At 58.4% G+C, this 19,996-nt stretch overlaps 2 protein-coding genes across 4 annotated transcripts in view; both read right to left on the bottom strand.

The window, feature by feature from the left end:
- Positions 1 to 3,245, bottom strand: part of BSN (bassoon presynaptic cytomatrix protein) — a 69,039-nt gene extending 65,794 nt beyond the window's left edge. The window contains exons 1-2 of the mRNA XM_032194235.1: positions 3,205 to 3,245; positions 3,070 to 3,135 (exon numbers count right to left, since the gene is read on the bottom strand). Of these exons, the coding sequence (XP_032050126.1) occupies positions 3,070 to 3,135; positions 3,205 to 3,245 (107 nt within the window). The remainder of the gene's footprint in view (positions 1 to 3,069; positions 3,136 to 3,204) is intronic.
- A 621-nt stretch (positions 3,246 to 3,866) lies between these two features.
- Positions 3,867 to 19,789, bottom strand: TRAIP (TRAF interacting protein). Of its 3 annotated transcripts, XM_032194109.1 has the most exons (16): positions 19,662 to 19,789; positions 19,495 to 19,552; positions 19,194 to 19,277; positions 15,474 to 15,513; positions 12,876 to 13,003; positions 10,438 to 10,532; positions 9,722 to 9,835; positions 9,494 to 9,604; positions 8,756 to 8,843; positions 7,198 to 7,287; positions 6,878 to 6,966; positions 6,206 to 6,361; positions 5,957 to 6,005; positions 5,295 to 5,420; positions 4,737 to 4,787; positions 3,867 to 4,096 (listed from the first exon to the last, which is right to left on the bottom strand). In XM_032194109.1, the coding sequence occupies exons 1-16, from the start codon at positions 19,757 to 19,759 to the stop codon at positions 3,968 to 3,970; spliced, it is 1,506 nt and encodes a 501-aa protein (XP_032050000.1). In that variant the 5' UTR covers positions 19,760 to 19,789; the 3' UTR covers positions 3,867 to 3,967. The 3 variants fall into 3 exon arrangements, with proteins under 3 accessions (XP_032050000.1, XP_032050001.1, XP_032050002.1); XM_032194110.1 differs by lacking the exon at positions 9,494 to 9,604; XM_032194111.1 differs by lacking the exons at positions 19,194 to 19,277; positions 19,495 to 19,552; positions 19,662 to 19,789 and adding an exon at positions 16,877 to 16,909.
- Between the last annotated feature and the right edge of the window lie 207 nt (positions 19,790 to 19,996).

Consider the following 19,996-nt stretch of genomic DNA (forward strand, 5'->3'; position numbering starts at 1 on the left):
CGGGCCTGAGCAGATGGGCACACCAACTCCAGGCCGACCGCCTGCAGCACCACATTTTGTCACATCTGTGCCCACGTCACTTTGGCCCAAGGCATTTTTTTCTGTGGCTTTCAGAGGAACTGACAAACCCTCCTCTGGAAGCTTTCCGGAGCAGCCACCCCACGGCCTCTGGTGCTGGCAGACCCCGAAGCCAGGCAAGGAACCTCACGGCCCCCACCTGCCCCCAAACACTCGGCCTTCGGCAACACAGACGGGTCTCTGCTTTGAGTCAGACACCGTGTGCTGCCTCCCGGCCACGTGAGGGCTGCGGAGAGAGGAGGAAGCCTGCAGGAGGTTCTCCACCCGCGTGCCCAGGCTGCAAAAACCATGAAGATGGCAGGCACAGTGGGCAGCAGGTTGCACCTCTCTGTTCTTCAGGGAGGAGAGACAGAGCTCCTCGTGGATCGGGGAAACCCCTGTGTGACCACGATGCTTGGTGGAAGGCTCAGTGTCCATGAGACATCCCTTCCTCACCTCCTGCCTCATCTCCAGCAGCTCCAGCCCTGACCCAACACGGTGCTGGTGGCAGGAGAAGGACCGGGAGCGGTCAGCGGCTGCCCCTGGCCCCCCATGACCCCAGTGCTGACTGGGCAGGAGGGCTTCTCCTCGTGCCTCATTCTGGAAGGTGCCTCGTTAAACACACGCACATTTTTCTTCTACAGACTACGGCCTAGAAGTACAACTAAATCATTGCTGACAAAAGAGAACACGCCGAGCTCCTTAATCACATCCTCGTGGAGAACAAGGCCAACGTGAACCCCTCGTCTGCTGTGCAGCGCAGAACCGCAGCTCGGAGCCGAGGGAAGCTGCACATTTCGGGAGGTGAAGCTGTTATTTAAGCCTTGTGCAGTCACATATCCCATCACATCCCTGGGCAAGCTTCCTACACTTGGTTATGTTCAGCGTTCACATACGTTTGCTGTCATTTAGCTAGCTTCAACAACCCAACTCTGGGTTTTGCTCTGCCTGCCTTCCTAAAGCCCCTCAGCAGCCCGGGCCGGCAGCCAGGCTGTGTCACACTGCTGCTTTCCTTCTCAAGCCAAGCTGGGTTGCCTTTAAAAAAAAAAAAGAAAGAAAGAATGAAAGGAAAAACAACACATGGACATGCACAAAATAGTCTGCATTTGGCAGCAGCTTCCCCTGACATGGTGGTAACGCTCCTCTGCCTTCCAGGGAGCCCTCCACAGGCAGGGAGCTGCTGCCTCCTGCCCCAGCCCAGAGAAGATGCTGAGTCTACCTTCGATAGCAAGCGCGTGCTTGTAAGCTGTAAGAGGCCAAGAATCGTCAAGGTACCACACCAGCAGGGCAGTTAATTCCCTGTCTCCATTAAATCTCAGCAGGTGGAGCGAGGACCCTCCCAGGAACAGGCTGCAGCTCCTCCTGCAGACCCCGTGTAGCACAAGAAGCAGATTCCCATTGCAGCACACCAGAAAAGGAAGCATCACTTGCACCCCGTCGCGTTTGCCTTGGACGGTGCACCCTGCACCCGACAGGCTCGGGGACGAAGCTGCTGTTGCTGCAGGGCGGGGAGGAAAAGAAGCTGAAAAGAAGCCACGAGAGGCGTAAAAGCAGGGCTGCTGGAGGGAAGCACAGAAGGGGCTGGGTTGGAAGGGACCTTAAAAACCATCCAATTCCCACCTGCTGCTGCAGGCGGCCGCAGCTGACACAGCCTGCCCATCACGGCAAAAAGCAGCCCGGTGGGATCCCTGACAGAGCAAATATTTTGACTTGGTCGGCCCAGTAAACCATTCCCTGCTCCCTTTTTGTTCCACTCAGGTGGGTTTTATAGGCTTGAAATATTACACGGCTGGTTTTCCCCTCCTCGCCTGGCCCCAGCCCTGCTCCCCTTGGCCCTCCAAGCATCCTACACCAAATGAAGTTGTGCTCTCTAATTGCAGGAGCGTGGCAAGCTTCTCCAGAGCGCCAGCCTTAAGGTCAGCAAAGAGCCCGAAGAACGCGAGTTTAATATAGAGGAAAAGGCAGGCCCCGCTGCAGTACGTGCCAGGGATGCCTCCGTCACAGACTCGCTTCGTGGCTTCGTTTCTAGCACCGTCACGTTAGAACAGACAGTGGCTGCGTATCTGTGCCAGCCTGTGAAAAGCGTGAAAACCGTCTCTGTATAAACGGGGAAAGTTGCTCTCTCTTATTTCTATTAAATTGCTGCTAGGTACATCCCGACCACCCAGCACTGCCGGGGGACTCACTGAGGGCAATGCCCAGCACGCTCACGGGAGCTGCCATGCAGGCAGCACAGAGCACCTCAGCTGCACGACTGTTTGTTTTTTTTTCCCAAACTTGAGCTGTTTTCGCCAATTCAGAGCACTTCTCACAGCCCCATTCCTGATGCTCTTTCCTCACCCTGGTCCTTGCACGGGGCTCCACCGGCTGCCAAAGGCCAGTCCCTGGGACCCCCAGCAACCCCACACCCTGCCCCAAGCTATTCCTGAGCTGGGACCACCCCAGCTCAGCCCCACGCACCGAGCTCATCTCATCCCTTGTGCTTTGGGGTCTCTGCGGAGCAGCAGAGCAGGACAGGCTGTTGGGACAGGGGGAAGTTTCACACCGCGATACCTCTGCCCCCCAAAACCTCCGCGTGCTGCTGCATATGACCACAGGGAATCAAAACCCAAAGCACACAGCGGGGTTAGGGCGCCCAGGCTGCCTCCTGGCATAAGGCGAGGCTGGGTGGGCTCACACCGAGGGGTAGCGGCGCCCTTGGCTTTGCTCGGCTCGCACCCGGGCCGGGGTGTGTAGGGTCTGGCTCTGGTTTTGGGGCCAGGGCCGAGCAGGCTTTGCCGACCCCACGCTCCCTTTGGGGGACGCGCTGCTGCCTGCAGCCACTCCACACGCAGCCCCCAGCCCTAATTGCGTTAATTAACGGCGAGGGAGGGCAGCTCCCCGCCGGCAGCTGCTGCCCACCCCGGCGTTTTCGGGCGGCCTCAGCGGGCGCCGCTCGCGTCTCGCCCAGCAGCAGCCCCCGAACCCGGCTCTGCCCGGCTCCCGCTGCCCCCGGTCCCCCCCGGTCCTGACCTGGCGGCGGGCGCGGAGCCTCCCGGGCGCTGTCCGGCGCCGCCCGGTGCTGAAGGCGGCTGGGCGCTGCCGGGGGCGGCGGCAGCGGGCGGCGGGGCCCCGGCGGCGGCGGCGGCGGCGGAGGGGGGCAGGGGCCCGTCGGCGCCGCCGCCCTCCAGGCTGGCCTCGTTGCCCATGGCGGCCGGGCGGGGACCGCTGCTCAGCGCCGCGCCGCCGCCGCCGCCATCAGCCCCGCGCCGCCATCGCCGCCGGCCCCGCCGCCGCCGCGCATGCGCCGCCCGCGAAGGCGCGCGCGCGCGCCCCCTCGCGAAAGCGCGCGCGCGCGCTCCCCGCCCGGCGGCGGGAGATGGGAGGGGAGGGGCGGAGCTTAGCCACGCCACGCCCCCTGCCGGCCCGGCGGCCAATCGGCGCCCGAAGGGGCCCGCCCGTGAGGTCACGCGGCGGCGGCCAATCGGCGCACGCCGCGCCCCGTGAGGTCACACGGACGGCACAGGCGGCGGGCCAATGGGCTGCCGCCTTCGCTATCCAGCCGTGGGGCAGCCAATGGGCTGCGCCGTGCTGTCTGAGGTCACGGGGTGCCAGCCAATCGGCGTCCTGCTCTCTGTGAGGTCATGGGCTGCACCAGCGCTCCCACCTGCTGTCCAATGGCAGCGCTGCTCCCCTGCCCTGCCAGCCAATGAGCATCCTCCTCCCCGTGACATCACAGGACGTCACAGTCCTCCACCCAATGAGCACCCTGCTGCCCCGTGAGGTCACTTCCTGAGCAGGGGGGTGACGTCACAGCCCCTGTGCTGACATCACAGAAGGAGCAAACCCGTTTATTGTGCACGAAAAGGGGGGAAGGGAAGGGTAAAAGGGTAAAAGGGGCTGCGCCCGCGGCCAGCCTCCTGCCCGCGGCTCAGTGCAGGAAGCCGTCCAGCCGCGCCTGGCTGCTGCTGCGGGACGCGGGGGGAGCTGCCGCCCCCGGCCTGGAGCCGGTCTTCTTCTTGCTCCTCACCGCACAGGGCCGGAGGGCTGCGGGGTCGGTCTGAGGGGAAAAGGGTCAAGGACAGCACACAGCGAGGCCCCGCGGGCAGAACAGAGTGGTACCTGAGCCAGGCTAGCTTGAGCCACAGCCCTGGGAGCCAGCCCTGGAGGTGCAACCCCAAAAGCATTTGGGAAACGCCCTCATTAAGGTGCTCTAACAGCAGCAAACCCAGCCGTGGTTGAGCTGTAAGGTCCCAACCAGGAGGGAAGATGCACGCTCCGTGCTAACAGAGCTGCAGGCTTACACAAACCAGCGCCCCCGGAGCATTTGGGTTTAGGGCAACCTCTCCTCCAGCAGCAGCCCAAGGCCTCCAGGCACCCTCCAGGCCAGGCACAGCACTGTCCCCCAGGAAGGAGGGCTGCAGCTGCACAGGCACAGGGCAGGGAGAGGCCTCTGCAAACCGTTCTGATTTCTAGCTGCCGGGTCCTTCCCAACAAACATTCCCCCCGTAACATTCGCAGCAAGGCCTGGATGCCTTTGCTGAGCTCAGGCACGCTTGGTCAGATGTAGAGAAATGTGAGGGTCCCTTGGGGGTCCCAGGCTCTAAGCGGGGAGTCCTGCACCAGTCGACAGAGCTGGCTGAGACAGGAGGAACAACGCAGGTCCCCCAGAGCATCACTACTGCCACAGGGAAGGATACAGGCTGGATGAACTTTGTTCTGCCTCCCAAGCCGTCATACCCCATCCGCACCTAGGAGGGAGAAATAAACGTGACTGGAACAGCAGCACGGAGCCGTGGCTACTTCTTGTCTTGAATAAGAAAAGGGGCAGCCTCACAGGCCACGTGTTCAGGGGAGGTTACAAGCACCTGCAGGCACTCGGGACACTCAGCAGTTGCGCCAAGGCCTTAGCCTTGGGAAAGGGCAGCCCCTCAGGGAAGTTTGAGGACCTTCCTGAAGGAAACTGAGCCTTCCAGGTTGCCGCAAGGCTTAGGATTTTGTCACTGGGACTGAGTCGTACAAGGAAAATACCCAAAGCTCCAAGGAGGTGGAAGAAGGGGATGTGGAAGGCCATTTAATCCGCTGCCACGCGGGGAGTGACCATCTGTCATCCCTGGAGCTCTGCAGGGCTGGGAGGCAGCCAGGTCGTGCTCCAAGATTTATTTTCCCCACGCTGAATGCAGCAAGGTGGAAGCTGCGTTCGATCCTGTGGGGTGCCCTCAGGACAGAGGTGTGCAGTGCCAGCCTGCCGTACTCACCGTGCCTGTGTTCTTGTGGGAACCCAGCAAGCTGCCCGCTGTCAGCTTCTTGGAGTGAACGGAGTTCCTGATGAATGCTGGCAGCAGCCCTTTAAGAGCCTCATCCTCCAGATCATCTGCCCAGTTCTGTCCCACAAAAATAACGAGAGAAGCCCTTTAACCAGCACGACCTGCTGAATTTAGTCCACACACAGGCAGCGCTAACAATGCGGGCAGCTACTTCGGGTAACAGGCACACCCAGAGCACGTCAGGCCAAAGAACAGAGGCTCCACACCTCCCACTGGGGCTCGTTTGGAGCAGTGCCTGCGAGGCAGGATGCTGTGCCCCATAAACCTGGGCACAGAGCCCCCCAGCTGACCCCGTGGCCGCTGTGATCAGACCCACGCTGCGCATTCGCTAAGCGCATCTGAGGCAGGACAACCGGCAAGAAGTGCGTGCGTCCCCACCCTCCCTCTCCTGCCCGGCTCCAGGTCTGTGCGCCAGCAACACGGTGTTTCTAGGAGACAGGCGAGCAGAGCACTTTGAAGTGTGTGCTGTGGCTCTGCAGATGGGCTGGCCTCTGCTTAGAGCATCTCCCGCGTAGGAAAACGGGGCCTTCATCTCAAGCTCATTAACGGCAGAATCGAAGAGGTGATACAGAAAACAAGATCAGTCCATTTACCTCCACTGTTTCCTTCAGAACTTTCTTTGCCAGATTTACCACGGGAGGCCTGCAAGAAGCACAAGGAACAAATCAGAGGAGATTCATTGTTCAAGTGGAGCTGGCAAGGACAGACAAGGCCGAGCAAACGATGACAAAACTTGCAGTGCGACACCAGGCAGCTGGAGAGCTGTCTGATCTCACACAGCAACTTCCAAAGCAGCGAGACTTTGATCTCCTTTAGAAGCAGGAAGAGGAGGGAAAACTCACGGCTTTTTATCCAGCTTCTGCCTTTTCGCAGGGCTGAAGAGAGATTTGCAGGGCTGATTTTCGGGGGTGTCCACATCAAAGGTGGCATCTAGATTGATCTCGTCGCTGTGGGCTGGGCGGTGGAGCTTCGGGTGCCGCAGTTCCACGGGAGCAGGGCTGCAAGGCCACGCAGAGCAGCAGCCGTCAGGAGGCTGCCGCGCAGCAGACGAGAGGGAGACCCAGCTACAAGCCCCCCTGGGGAGCTGCACCACAGCAGCAGGACCAGCATCTAAACCCCGTTCTACTCTAAGTCCCCAAATGGAAAACCCAAACCCCAGGCTTTATGGTCAATGTCCCAAAGTGCTGTTTGACCTCTGATGGCCTGTGCTCACAGCAGCAGCGCCCTGAGCCCAGGGAAACACACCGGCCCGCTGGTGCTCAGCGTACACAGCCCAGTTTGCCACACTGGGGTAAGAGGACTTGCTGCCAGAAAGAAAGGGCATGATAAAACGTAAAGGATGCAGTTCTCAGGCCCAGCCTCAATCAGTCTGGACTCCTGTGTGACAAGGATCTTAGGTCCCTGTACAGCAGGGCGTGCTTGCTGGAAGGCCAGCTCTGAGACAGCAGCCTTGGGGATATCTCCCTGGCAGGGGAAATATCCTTGGCCTGTATGTGAGGATGAACTTCGCTGACCTTTCGAAGACCAGTCGGCTGAGCGTCTCCCTGGTCACAGATGGCACTTTCAGAGTATCCTGCAGGATGTCTATCTTCTTCTTCAAACTCTGGAGGGAGGAGGGAAAGCAGACAGTGAGCTAAGGGAAGATTTAGGAGCAGGTACCAGCAGCCCCTCATCCATAAATCAGCACTGGGAGGAGATCAGAGGTGGAGCAGGTAAGGGGTAAGCTGGGCTAGGCAACCCAGCCCCTGAGCAAAAGCCAGCACAACTCCTGGCTTTGCAGCTGCAGGCCATGGCCAGCTGCCAGTTACTGCAGACTAAAAACCAATATTCTCACCAAAATCTCCTTGTCTGCATTCTTCAAATCCTTCTGGGTGCTTTTTAACTCCTCCTTTGTGTTCTCCAAGTCTGAAACAGTTCTCTGCAGCTGCAGAAAAAAAACAACACTGGTTATAGCACGCAGGTAAGGGAGACAGCAGGTCCCCGGCAGAGCAGGATGCCCTGCAGCACGTGCTCCTCTTCCTTGCTTTTGGTTTTCCAGTGCCAACCTCTGACCAGGCTGTCCTACACCACAGCCATCCAGTGCCTGCTCATTCCCTAAAGCTGCCTGCAGAGGGATCTCCAGGGCTGCGTGCCCAACACAAGCCTTCCCACAGCCCTTCTGCCTGGTGGTGACAGCTTTCCCGTGTTTTAACGCTTGGCGGCTCCAGCCTGGATTCCTGCAGGGCTCTGCACGCAGCGGATCCCAGCACCACCAGCCCCAGGCCGGGCGGTGGCCGTGCATCAGCGGTACTGGCACACGGACAAACCTGAGGCACCAGGAGGGCACCGGGGGCTGAGCGGTGGGCTGGCACCACCACAAAGGACTGGAAGTGGGGTCACAAAGCGACGGCACAGTCAGCTTGCTGGCAGCCAAGCCCAGAGCACGCTGACTCGCATCTTGACCCAAGAAAGCGACTGCATTTTGGCACAGACTCGGCCAGAACCAGGGCGACGGCAGCACCTCACGTTAAGGGGTTAACCTGCCTGGGGAGCAGCTCAGCAATCCAAGAGCCTTCTTCCCAGTTTGATGGGACCACAACAGCTATGTCTGGGGAACAAAAATAGGCCAAATCCACCCACAGTCTCTCACTTTGTGAGCTTGGACTTGGGTGCACCCCAGGGAACACCTGCGCCTCGGAGAGCAGGGCTACACACGAGCTTTTCAAGGGGACGTGCTTCCAAAACTGACACAGGGATCCCTGGCCTGGGCTAACAGAGCCCAGGCAGCCCTGGAACAGGGGCAGCACAGCAACAAGGGGCATATCTGCAGCTCCGAGCCCTGTGCCAGCTCAGCTCGGAGCAGCGCTAGCCCAGGGAGGCTCTGTGCAAGCCCCGTGTGTGTCCTCACATTTTGGGAACCTCTCCTGCTCGGACCCAGCACCACGCAGGAGCCCTGGCCAGCCTGCTTCAGCCCAGTCCAGCAGGGGGTTCACTGGGGTTGTGCCGAGCCAGGGCTACGCTCTGCCTGGCTGGTGCTGGCTCAGACCTCTCCTTCCCACCCTTCCTAGGGCCCCGATGCTGCAGCACAAGGAGCTGGGGGCTGCACAAGCTGCTGGAGCCCAGGGGAAGCAGCAAACCGCCTGCTGCTGCCTTCCAGGCCAGGCCCCCTGCCAAGCACTGTCTGGCTCTGCCCTGCTGATGTCCCCATAGACCATGGTGCTGATAACAGCCCGTGTTTGCACACCACGGCATCACACCTGACCCAGAAACCCCAGCCTGACACCTCCCTGCCAGCTGTACCTCTAACGGAGTGCCCAGCGCAGGAAGGGGGCACTGCACGGGGCTTGGACCAGTTACTGGGTGGGAGCTACTGACCAGGTGCCAGCCTTGTGACTCCCACACTCTCCCTTTACCTTGCTGTTGGCAGCAAACAGCTCCTTCTTCAGCTTCTCTGTCATCTCACTGGATACCTTGCGAGCCTCCTTCAAGTTCTCATATTCCCTGAAAAGAGACCAGAAGAATCGTGCTGCGTTTGCATGAAGATGGAGACAGAACTTCTCAGAGACCATTTTTCTGCAGCTGCAGAACCACTGGAGAAAAGCCAGGACACCAAGTCCTGTAGGGAACAGAGCTGAGCACATTGACACCGACCAGCAGCGTGTCAAACACACTGCCTCAGAGCGGGGAGGGAGGAGGCTGCGGGGCTGCCATGCCTGAGGAGAGGTTCACGAACAAATGGAAACCAGATCCAGCAACATTTCAGCTGTTGGAAGAGACGGACAGCCAACAGAGCAGCCTCCATGCTGGCAGCAACCAGAGGACTTTCCTTTAAGTGACTTCCCAGGGGCATTATGCTATTGGCCATGCGCATTCATTTCCAATTACACCACGGGGACACTCGGCTCATTACAGCTTTGTATCGAAGCTGCAATTATTCAGCTGCCATCAGAACGGACCCAAAGAAGCCGTGGCTTTGCCTGGCAGGACCAGATGGATTTCCAGGTAGGGGATGGCAGCACTGCAGGTCCCACTTGCCGGAGCACGTGAGGCCACAGCTGCACGGTGCAGCGCAGCACGGAGCACAACCCGGGGCCCCTCAGCCACTCATCTCCCCCCAGGCACGAGAGGAGAAGCGAGGGAACGATAATCACCACACAGGTGCACTGACAGCTCCGGAGACAGTTCCCATGGTGACACACGTGTCACTACAGTGACAACACGAGCGGTTCGGTGTGACAGGCTGCGATCTGGGTCCCCAGGATCTGTCGGTCACAACCCAAAGAGGCAGCAGGAGCCCTGCAGAGCCTGCGTGCCTGCAGAGGGGTCTCCCCCTGCACACCCAGGGCAGCAGCAGCCCGTGCCCAGCCTGCAGCACTCACTTCTTCAGCGAGACGCAGTACACCGCAAGCTGCTCCACTGCTGCCTGCCCCACTCCCATCTCTCGGATCATCTCCTCCACTTCGGGGCGCTGGCTCTGAAGCAACAGTTCAATCCTGCATAAAAAAATTGATGAAAACGTACCCTCAGCTCGTGAGTCACGAACAGAGCTGGGAAGGAGCCCGCAGCCCTGCTTCCCCCAAGCAGCTCCCCCAGCCTGAGCTCCTGAATGCAGAGGTGGCAGAGAGATGCAAGGGCCCCACTGCAGGCAGGGCATTTTGCTAGCACAACGTGGACTGGCTGGAGAAGGGGCAGCTGCACACACGTGCTGCACATGGGGCTGACAGAGCAGCTTCTGGGCCCCACACCCGTGCAGTTAACTGTACTCCTGGGCTGGGATTTGGGCTCTGCCCCAGCAGCCTCTCCAATAACAGCAGCAGCACGCAGCCACGCTCGGAGGAGTAGGGACGAGGCCGCTCTGAACACAGCTCCGTGCCCTGCTGCTATTTAGGGAGAGCAGCTGCCTGGAAAGGAAGCAGGGGCAAGAGCACAGACAGGCAGAACCTGCTAACGCAGCACTTCCCAGCCTGACGGGGTAAGGAGAAGTCACAATCTCGGTGTGAGGGGCTGGCTGTTGCAGCGAGCACAGGAGGACCTCTCCCTCCCTGCTGGGGAAGGGGGGAGGCGTGCAGCCCGGCTGGGGGGCGCAGCATCTCACCGCTCCATGGTTTTCAGCTTGTTCCGCAGACGGCGGGCCTCCTCCTTTGAACTCCTGTTATCCTCCTGCTGCTGCTCCAGGAATTTCATCTGTTTCTGCAGAGAAGCGAGCGCACGCAGACCGTCAGGAGGGCTCCGGGGATTGTTAGAGAAACATCCTGGCTTATGCGCACTGCGGGCAGCTGGGAGCATATGCTGGCTCTTAATGCTATCACCACCTCAGCAGCCCAGGATTACGGAGAGTTTATCTCCCCCCCCTGCTGCACCCCTACCTCTGCTCCTCGCAAACACAGCGGGGTCCGAGTGCTAATCGCAAGAGGAGTCTGAAGCTGAAGCTGCTTTGGATCCTTCTCACTTGCTAGGAGGATTTGCGGGGTGGGCAGCACCCTGTCCGCAGCGACAATTTGTTTTTCAAAAGCAAAGGAGTCCGAAGCAAGCAAACCTTGCTGCTGCTGCATTCTGCTCCCTACCCAGCTAAGCCCTTCGCTTTAGCCTCCCGCTTCTCCTTGCTATTAGCTGCTTAAAGCATAACTAGGAACACTGCGTGGTCTCTCCTGGCAGATCTCAGCCACACCAGCCACCCACCCGGGCGCTTCTCTCACCCGCCCGGGGAGGCTGCAACATCTCCTGCAGCCAGCACCTTTCTCTGCTCTCCAGCAGCAGGCAGCAGCAGCGAGCTTCAGCTGAGCTAAGGAAACAGAGATCTGCAGTTTGGCAGAGGACGTGGGAAAGCTGGCCTGAATTCACACCACTTCAATGCATCTGTGTTGTCTAAGTTTGCAGGTTCCTTGGCACCTCGCACAGCAGCTTCAAAAAATAAAAAAAAAAAAAAAAAGCCCCCAGAGCAGAGCTTTGGGCCACGTTGGGGCAGGGTCTCCAGCCTCTCACAGGCTGGGACAGCAGCAAGCTGTCACACCAAGTTTCAGCAGCAGCTGGCAGTGCCAGCAGAAGCCAGGACAGCCCCGGGGGCTCGACCTGCCTCACAGCTAGTTCAGCTGTGCTTTTCCTGCACGTTTACTGCTCTAATCTTGAAATGATGCAGTACAAAGCTTTGCTTGGCGTTCAGATGGGAAACCCCATACACCACGGAAAAGATTACCCTCAGGTCCCTCATCCTTGTGCCCTGCCCAGCTTTCACTAAAAGAACCTACTCAGAGGGCTTTGCAACAGGCAAAGCAACCCCAGAGCCGCCTCCTGAGGCACCCAGCAGGAAAGCCGAGCACAGAGCTCGAGTTGAGCAGCAAGCACCAGCTTCCACTGTCACAAGAGTGCTTTTATTTGTTTGTTTATTTTACAGGATTAGGAAGCATCAGTACTATCCTGCCACTGGTATACCCAGGAACCCAGGATCCCAAGAGCATCTTGGGCACGACCCAGACCTGGGTTGCCTTTACACCCAAGCAGATTGGGTGTAAATCTAATCCCATGGGCAGTCAAAAAAAAAAACAAACAACAAAACACAACAAAACACCAAAACCTTTTGCTGGCCAACAGCAAGGCCTGTGTGGCGTTAATTCCCTTCTGTAGATCTCCTGCCCTGCGACAGCATCCTGCTGCTAATGCTGTGCAGACCTCAGGTGGCTCCTCCAGGAAGAGCCCAGCTGCTCTGTGGGGACACAACCATGTCCCCATCTTAAAGCTCGCCCCAGCTGCGTGGCCTGGCAGGTCAAGAAACATGAGATTTAGGGTTAGACCCAAGGGGCAGAGAGCAGAGAGGTGCAGTTCACCTCCATTCCCCCTTCCAGCCCACTGCTCCCAGTCCCACCTGCCCAAAGGCCCCGCACACAGCGGGCAGCCCAGCCCGCCCCGCTGCCGAGGCAAAGTCCCCCTGCTCACCCCCAGACATCCCAACGAAGTGCTTCTTGCTCTTACTCCCCTTCCACTGGCTGTTTATGCACACTGCATGACTACACACTGAGTCACTGCACGCCGAAGCACAACGGGAATATTTGATCCCTGGACTTCACACATTACTAACCTAACCGAAGGAAAGCCCTGGCAACAGAACAGAGACAGGAGAGTTAGCTGGATCAGATCCCGCTTCAGCTGAAGCTTGCAACTCCCCCTCCGTATATTTTGGTTTGATTTCTCCTCCAATCAAACTAAGAAACTAATTTTCCTTGAATCCCGCCTGACCGAAACCCGTTTAAAAAGAACATTGTACCGCAGGGAGCCGGCGCTTCCCCAGCAGGGCGCTGGGGCCAGTTCCCACACTGTTCCTGCCGATACCTGTGCGGTCACGGTCAGCACTGCTGCTCCAGCTGCTGGGCTCAGCCAACACTCCCCAGGCTGGGCTGGTGGCTCCTCCAGCCCCAAATTCCCACCGGCACAGAGCCACGTGTCTGCGTTATCACAGCCTGGGGAGAACCTGGCCAAAACGAGCAGTGCTTGTGCAACGGCTAGAGCCAACGTCCTGCCGGGATGGGATGGGAGAGGTACCTTGAGAGAGGAACACAGCATCTCCGTCTCTCCCAGCACCTTCTGGAGCGACTCTATGGTGGCATTGCGCACATCGAGGGTGTCCCGCAGCCCGTCCACGATGGCCTGGCATTCTCGCTTTTCTTTCTCTAGAAAAAAGGGAAAACACAAAGGTCACGGCCCAGAAACCCAGACCTGAGCAGCCCCACAAACAACAGCAGCAGCACAACAGACGCTGCTTGTGGTCTCAGGCTGCTAGGAGCTGGCCGTTCCTGCAGAGAGCCATTTCCCTAAAAGCTGTCTGCTCTGGGGTTTGTACCGAGCAATTGCTTCTCCCAGTGCCAGCAGGCTTCGAGATTTTCTTCAGTAAAGATAACAAGTTCCCTTTAATAGCTTTCCAGTGCCAGCCCTGCTAGCATTAAGCTGATGCATCTTAACTCTTGCATGCTCTCCCAGGCGGGTGTGCACAGGAGAACTGTTCTCTGGAGTCACACCAAGCTGGAGAGCCAAGCCTGGTCCCTTCACACGGAGCCTGATGCAGGCGAGCAGGCGGGATGTGCAGCCATCCTGAACGTGCAGGGACCCCACTGCGCCACCGTGATGTCCCCTGCCCTCCCCACAGCACCACCAGCAGAGGTGCAGGCAGCACAGAACGAGGCACACGCCTCCAAACACCGCGGAGAAGATGGTGAAAACCACGCTGGATTTCCACTTGTTTTGGTGAGACAAGGGGAGAACGGCTCCCAGGGCAACAAGCAGCCCCGAGCTGGCAGAGCTAAGCGCAGAACAGCCAGCACCGACAGAAAGCTCCAAGCACTTGGGCACAATGGCAAGCTGCAGCCCCTCCGCCCAGCCCTGCTGAGAAGGGGGTGAAGCCCACAGCTCGGCACCTTCCTCCTCTGCCAAAATTGTTGTGGCTCCGGGCTGGCAGCGGTGGGGAGGCACCGGGTGCCCCTCCAGGAGGCTGCTCCTCCTTTCAGTCCAGTTTCACACGGTGCCACCACGGCCCATGGGAGTGTGACCAGCAGTACTGCTTTGCTGGTGGGCCAGGCAGTACGGGAGCCACCAGGGAAGGAGGGGAGCAATGTACCCCAGCAGAAACACAGGTGCTAGGAGAAGCGTGGAGGGAGAGAAGTTCCTCTTAGTAAAGCATTTTGTCTCCGCTGAGCTGAATAACCCACCCTCACCAGAGGCAGCACAACCTGGAGATGCTCCGCTGCATTTGCGGGAACTCCACATCCCCAAAAAGAGCCAGGGCTTCCCCCTCCTCCTTCCCCAGCTGCCCAGAGGCAGATGGCAGGATTTGAACCTCCCTATGCTGCAGGAATGAGTTCAAATGAGTCACTCCAAGTGCCTCCCACTTCACCTGCTGGGGCTGCACAGAGCTCCACGCCTCTAGAGCCATTTGCAAGCTGATGAGAAGCTGGCAATTACACAGCTCCGCTACAACAGGGAGCGCAGAGCACATCTTTAAGGGGAGAATTTATACACAAGAGCCACCAGAGAGCAGAGTGCCCATAGCAAAGGAAGCAGGAGGTGGGAACGAGCTGCTGCTTTCCAACACGGGAACAGACCGGGATAGGGGGATGTCAGATCGAACCTCTACTCACCAGAAGCCGCGAAGATGAGCAGGCCTTCAAGCAGTTTTTCTTGGATAACATCCTAGCAAGAATCCCAGCCACCTTCCCCAGAAGATCTGGCTCCCTACCAAGTCACCAAACTGCACTGAGCTAGCACGAGAACAGGCCTCAGAATAGCGACGTGCGGGCCCCCCAGTGCTGCTCCCAGGCTGAGGACCGAAGCCCCAGCCCACTGGCTACTCACGTCTGTCTTGTGCACGCAGGAAAGGCAGAGGGAAGACTACTCTCGGGGCGTGGGTGAGCCCCCAGCATTCTTTAAAGATTTCTCCTTTCTGTTAGCATGTCTTTGGATTTCTGTCACTCCGACTGACATTTTCCTTTCGCTGCTCATGACTCATGTTCTGATGACAGGCTGCCTACAGACGATGCTTAAAACCCATCGACAAGTCTCCAGGGCTTTCGCTTTTCCTGCCTCCCTCAAACATCCTCTAAAATTAAAGATGGGAAAAATGGAAGCGCACACACCAAATCCCGTCTGCTCTTCAAGTGACACATGTGGCACTGCAACAGCCAAACAAACCCAACACCTTCCCACTGCTGCTCGGGCACCACTTTTACCCCCCCCCCCCCCCTTTTCTGTTAGCAGGAATGAGCCTTTAGCAACAGCAGCTGCGAGCTTCCCAGCGATGAGACTACAGGCTCTGCTCTCAGCAAGCTTACTCCAGACGTAGCCGTGCTGGGCTTTTGTAGCTCTTAGTAAGAGAAGCAGAAGAAATTACACACGTGTATCTAAATTTGCAGAGGGCAGCCCAGTCAGAGCTGAGCTGGGCCAGCCCGCGGGCAGGTTTTGCAGGTTCTGCACAGCTTTAGGCAGCCTCTCCTTGGAAAAAGCTCCGAAGAAGCTGCTCCAGAATGGACTCACAGCCTGCACCATGCCCCTGGCCTCAGGAAGGGGCAAGCTCTGCAGACACGATCCTCGGGCCTGACCAGAGCAGCGCACGCGGGCAGAGCCCGGGACCTGCCGGCAGCTGGAACTCACCTTTGGCAGAGAGCTGAGCCTTCGCCTTGTCCAGTTCATTCTGAAACACAGCACAGACAGCCCGATTAGGAAACAGCCTGCGGAGAAGCTCTCACCATACCTAAAGGACCTGAGAGGTTTCTCAGCAGGCCATTTGCACCAGCGAGGCGCTAAGAATAGCGCGCATTAACAGCGAGCCCCGAGTTACAAACAAGGATTATTGCAGGGAACGAAAAGAGCACCTCCAACTGGCTCCCTTCGGGGAGAGAAGAGAAGATCCCAGTTTTATCTTAGCCTTGTCAACCTTGTGTTTCTCACACTGTCAGTCATCTTGTTTTAGCTGAATAATTTTGGAAGGCTCTCAGGGAAACACGGGAAATCAGACAGGAAGGATTTTTATAACGTTTTACCTAAACAAGGCAAATAAGGCAGGGATTCTGCCAGACTAGCTGGATCGCGAGCCACTTTGAACTGGGGTGAACTTGAGCCGTGTGCAGGTGGGGGACCCGAAGGCACACCTGAACTTCTTAAAGAGTGATGAAGCACAAAACCGAGAGGCACCAGCCAGCACTCCGACAGACGCCAAAGCTGCTGCAGTTTGGGAGGCCGATGAGCTAACAGTTAAGCCAAGTGGACACAAAAAGATCACTGACAAGCCCCTCTGTCCCAAACAGTGCCACAGAACATCTCCTGGGCACCCCAAGGGCCTGGGGAAGGTCAGGCATTTCTAACACCTTCACCAAAGAGCAGAGAGAGGGAGCACGCACTTGTGGGTTAAATTATAGATGGAGCGATGCGACCTGTGAGTGCTGGCAAATAGCCAAAGGGAGCACACAGAGTTTATAAAGACGAGCAAAAATATACGTATTTTACATCCATATTTATGTAACTCTCACACATTAGAGAGGGAGAGGGGAAAAAAATACAGGAAAGAGTCAACAGAAGATGACTTAAAAAGCTGTGTTAGAACTGCAGAGGAAAGCACATAACAAGCCAGGCAGGAACTGCAGTGGAATAAAACCTCAATAAAATGCCAACACAGTACAGAAGCCGAGCACACAAATCTGTGCAACCCAGAGTGCTACATGCAAATCTGAGCTGAGAATAGCAGGAGCAGCGGCCGCGGAGCTGACTGGACCAGAGCGAAGCTCTGCTAGCGACAGCAAAGCCAGGAAGGAGAAGATGGGATCTGAAGCTGGGTACGCAGAAGGGACTGGAGGAAAGCCGGGCAGAGCTGACTGGGATTTGCCCCCAGGGGGACAACAGCCGGAGGGCTGAGGTGGAATTAACTCTGCTGCAGGAACTGTTCTGAAGCAGCTTCCTCTGAGTTCTATTCAGGAACGATTAGTGAGCTCACAAGACGTGCTAATTAGCATGAGAGCAAAAGAAATCCTGGGCTAGCGCAGGCAGCTATGTAACATTACCTCATTCATCAACTTAATCTGAAATCCCTCATCCTCCACCACCGCTCCTAAAGGCTGCTCCCAATTTTCACTCCTCTGAGAGATGCAAGCTCTGCTCTCTTTTCAACCCTGAATCACAAGGCAACGCTGCCGCAGGATCAGATGCGTATAACCTGACCACAAACAGGCAGCCGTCCTCCCAGGTTCCTTCCTTCCCCAGCAGATTTGCAGGTGGGAATCCTCCTCCTGCCTCCTTTTTGCCAGGAGGAGCAAAATCCCCCAGTCTCCTTCCTAAAACGGGCTCTTGGCCCCCCAGGTCACAAGCGACTGGTAGTGCCAGGTTCCAGATGAGCCCTGGGGAGGTGTCCCACCCCAAAACTAACACTTCTGCTCTCGGAACAGCCGTGTGGAGACTGTTCTGATGGCCGAGGACCATCTTTAAGAGCAGTGCAGGAGGAAAAAAAAAAAAAAAGAAACCAAACACAACAGGCTGAGCTCTGAGAACAGCTTAGATATGCCGCAGTGCTCGACCTGGGGTCTGCAGCTCCACCAGGGAAACAAGCCACCCTCAGTGCCTCGGCTGAAGCCGATGCCTGGCAGTGGGAAGCAAAGCAGAAACCCAGAGAAGGGTTTCAGACAACAATGTTGTTCCTTCCAACAACTTCTAGCCAGGTGCATGACACCAGTTCACAGAAGTGCATCTCTGCTTTGTCTCTCCGTGGGGACACAGCTTGGCACGCGGTTTGTGAGCCCCCCGAGGCACGCTCCCTTGCCCCAGTCCAACTCTACCATGGCAAGAGGCCAGAGACTCATTTGAGGACATCTGCAGGCTGCACAGATATAGCTCGGGTTGATTACAGAGCTGACTGATTACAGAGCAACCCGGAGCCGTGCACGGGGCAGCGAGTACCCCTAAAAACTAACCGCCCTCATCTGCACAGCAAATATTCGGTTCTTTCCTGTTCGATAGAGATCTCGGCTCCCTCATTAGGGGAGCTGGGAGCTTCGGTCTAGATATTGCTCCAGCAACAACAACACAACCTCTGTAGGAGGCTTGATGGTAACACATCATGATGTTGTGCAAGAAGAGTCCGCAGTCTCGCCCTGGAGCAAGGGAGCAGGTCTCCAGCACGGCCTGCAGAGTGGGCATGGCTGGGGGAGCCAGCCGTGTGCCCTGGGGAGGAGGGCTAAGAGAGAAGAGAAAGCTTTTCCAGGGCATTTTTCTCCAGTCATACCATTTCTGAGTCACTCATCTACTTACACTTAGGAGAGCTGATCTGAATGCGGCCTACAGGCAATGTTTACCTGCTCCAAGCCACTGCTTTGCATCTAGGGCACACGGCTTCGAGTGCCCAGAGATGCCTTTTCTTTGCCTCCGCACGCACACTTTGGGCTCGGTTTCTTTATTTGCGGGCTCTGAGAATGACAGTGCTACTGACATCATAGTCTGGCTTGCTTTATTTTAAAAACATACGATATACATATAGCAGTTGCCATGACAATGCTAATTATGGTAATTACTGCACATGCTGATTCTAAACACAAGAGGGTACAAGCGTCCCATTATACCAAGGTCAACGGATTACTTTTTTTTGGAACAGATCTAACTCCGCCACATACGGAGCCACGCTCCATCCATATTAAACGACGGAGGAGAGCGCGGAGCAGCCCCTCCTCATGCAGGGCCTCCCACCCACGGGTGGCACTTGGAGAACGTGGCCCAGCTCCTCAGCCCTGGCCAGGATCCCCCTGGGGAGCCAGCAGCAGCACTGCCCACGCCCCTGCAGGCACAGCTTTAGTCCGTCTCCTAATTTCTCTCTGGAAACCAAGCCAGCCTTGGCACCCTGCCCTGCTTCGTTGTGAGCCCCTGCAAACAAACCCACCTGCACAGAAAGGAGCAGGAAGGGCTCTGTCTAACAGCCCCTTCCTTCCAGGGGGGGACAGGAGTGACGCCTGCCTGAGCCTGGCGCCCTCCTTCTGCCTCTCGGGCAGCTCTGCAGCCACCTTCCCACAGCCACCGGTGGCAGCTTGGAGATCCGAGTGAGAAGCAGCAGTTGGGTGCCTGTTTGGTGCCTCTTCGGGGCTCCAGGCAAGGAAAGAAGCATAAGAAGTCTGCCTTTCCCTGCTCTTCCTTGCACTGCCGCCTGAGGTTTGGGCAGGGGCAAGTAAACAACCGCTGGGGGAGGCTGTGCTGTGACAGAGCTGGGACCAGGGTGGGCAGTGGGAAGGAGCAGGAGGCATTGAAGTGCTTTGGGTCCCAAAGATGAGCGCAGCAGGCAGCAGCTTGGGGACTGGCACAGCCCCAGCCCCTCGGAGAGGATCAACCCCAGAGAAATACCTGCAAGGTCTCCGCGTCCGGCACCGCCTGCTCCTCCAAGGCGACGTTGAAGAACAGCTTGGTGATGATGTGCCTCTTGCTCACCTAAACACAAGGGAGAGCCCAGGGGTCGACCCGCACAGAGGGGGGGGGCACACAGCGCCTGGGGGGGGGGGGCACTCCCAGCGGGTGCTCAGCTCGACGGGAGGAAGCCCCCGGTGCTCGGGGGGGGAGGGTGGGGGTGCAGGGGGGACACGGGGGGTCGTGGGGGTGCAGGGGGGGCACCGGGGGGTCCCGGGGGGCACCGGGGGGTGCCGGTTACCTGCGTGCGGCACTGCGGGCAGGTCCTGCTGGGCGCCGCCTCGAACCAGCGGCTGAGGCTGGGGGAGGAAGCGGGGGGGTGGGGAGGGGGGGGGGGGCGCCCGGTCAGCGCGGGGCACGGCGCTGCCCCCCCCCATCGGTGCCCGGTGCCCCCCCCCCGGTGCTCACCAGGCGCTGTGGAAGGTGTGCCCGCACGGCAGCGCCGCCACGTCCCGCTCGTTGTCGAAGAAATCGGAGCAGATGGCGCAGTGCGCCCGGATCGGCATGGCGGGGCTGGGGGGGGGCCGGTCCCGGTACCCCCCTCCCGCTCCCGCTCCCGGTCCCGTTGCAGCCGCGCGGGGCCCCGCGGTTCAAACCCCGCCGCGCTCCCTCCGCTTCCTGCCGGCCCCGGAACCCGGCCCCGCCCCGCCCCCCCCCGCCCCGTTCACTCTGGAGCCTACCGACGGCCCCGCCCCCCCCAATTAACCCCAACCCCCCCCTCACCCCATAACCCCCCCCCAACC

This window comes from Aythya fuligula, chromosome 10, assembly GCF_009819795.1.
Source record: "Aythya fuligula isolate bAytFul2 chromosome 10, bAytFul2.pri, whole genome shotgun sequence".
Classification (NCBI taxonomy): Eukaryota; Metazoa; Chordata; class Aves; order Anseriformes; family Anatidae; genus Aythya; species Aythya fuligula.

Coding starts and splice junctions, on each gene's coding strand:
- TRAIP (XM_032194109.1), bottom strand. CDS start 19,759: ATGCCGATCCGGGCGCACTGCGCCATCTGCTCCGATTTCTTCGACAAC. Junction 6,967..7,197: donor ATGCAGACAAGGAGATTTTG/GTGAGAATATTG, acceptor TCCTCCCTCCAG/AGTTTGAAGAAGAAGATAGA. Junction 4,097..4,736: donor GAACAAAGTTCATCCAGCCT/GTATCCTTCCCT, acceptor TTTTCCCCTCAG/ACCGACCCCGCAGCCCTCCG.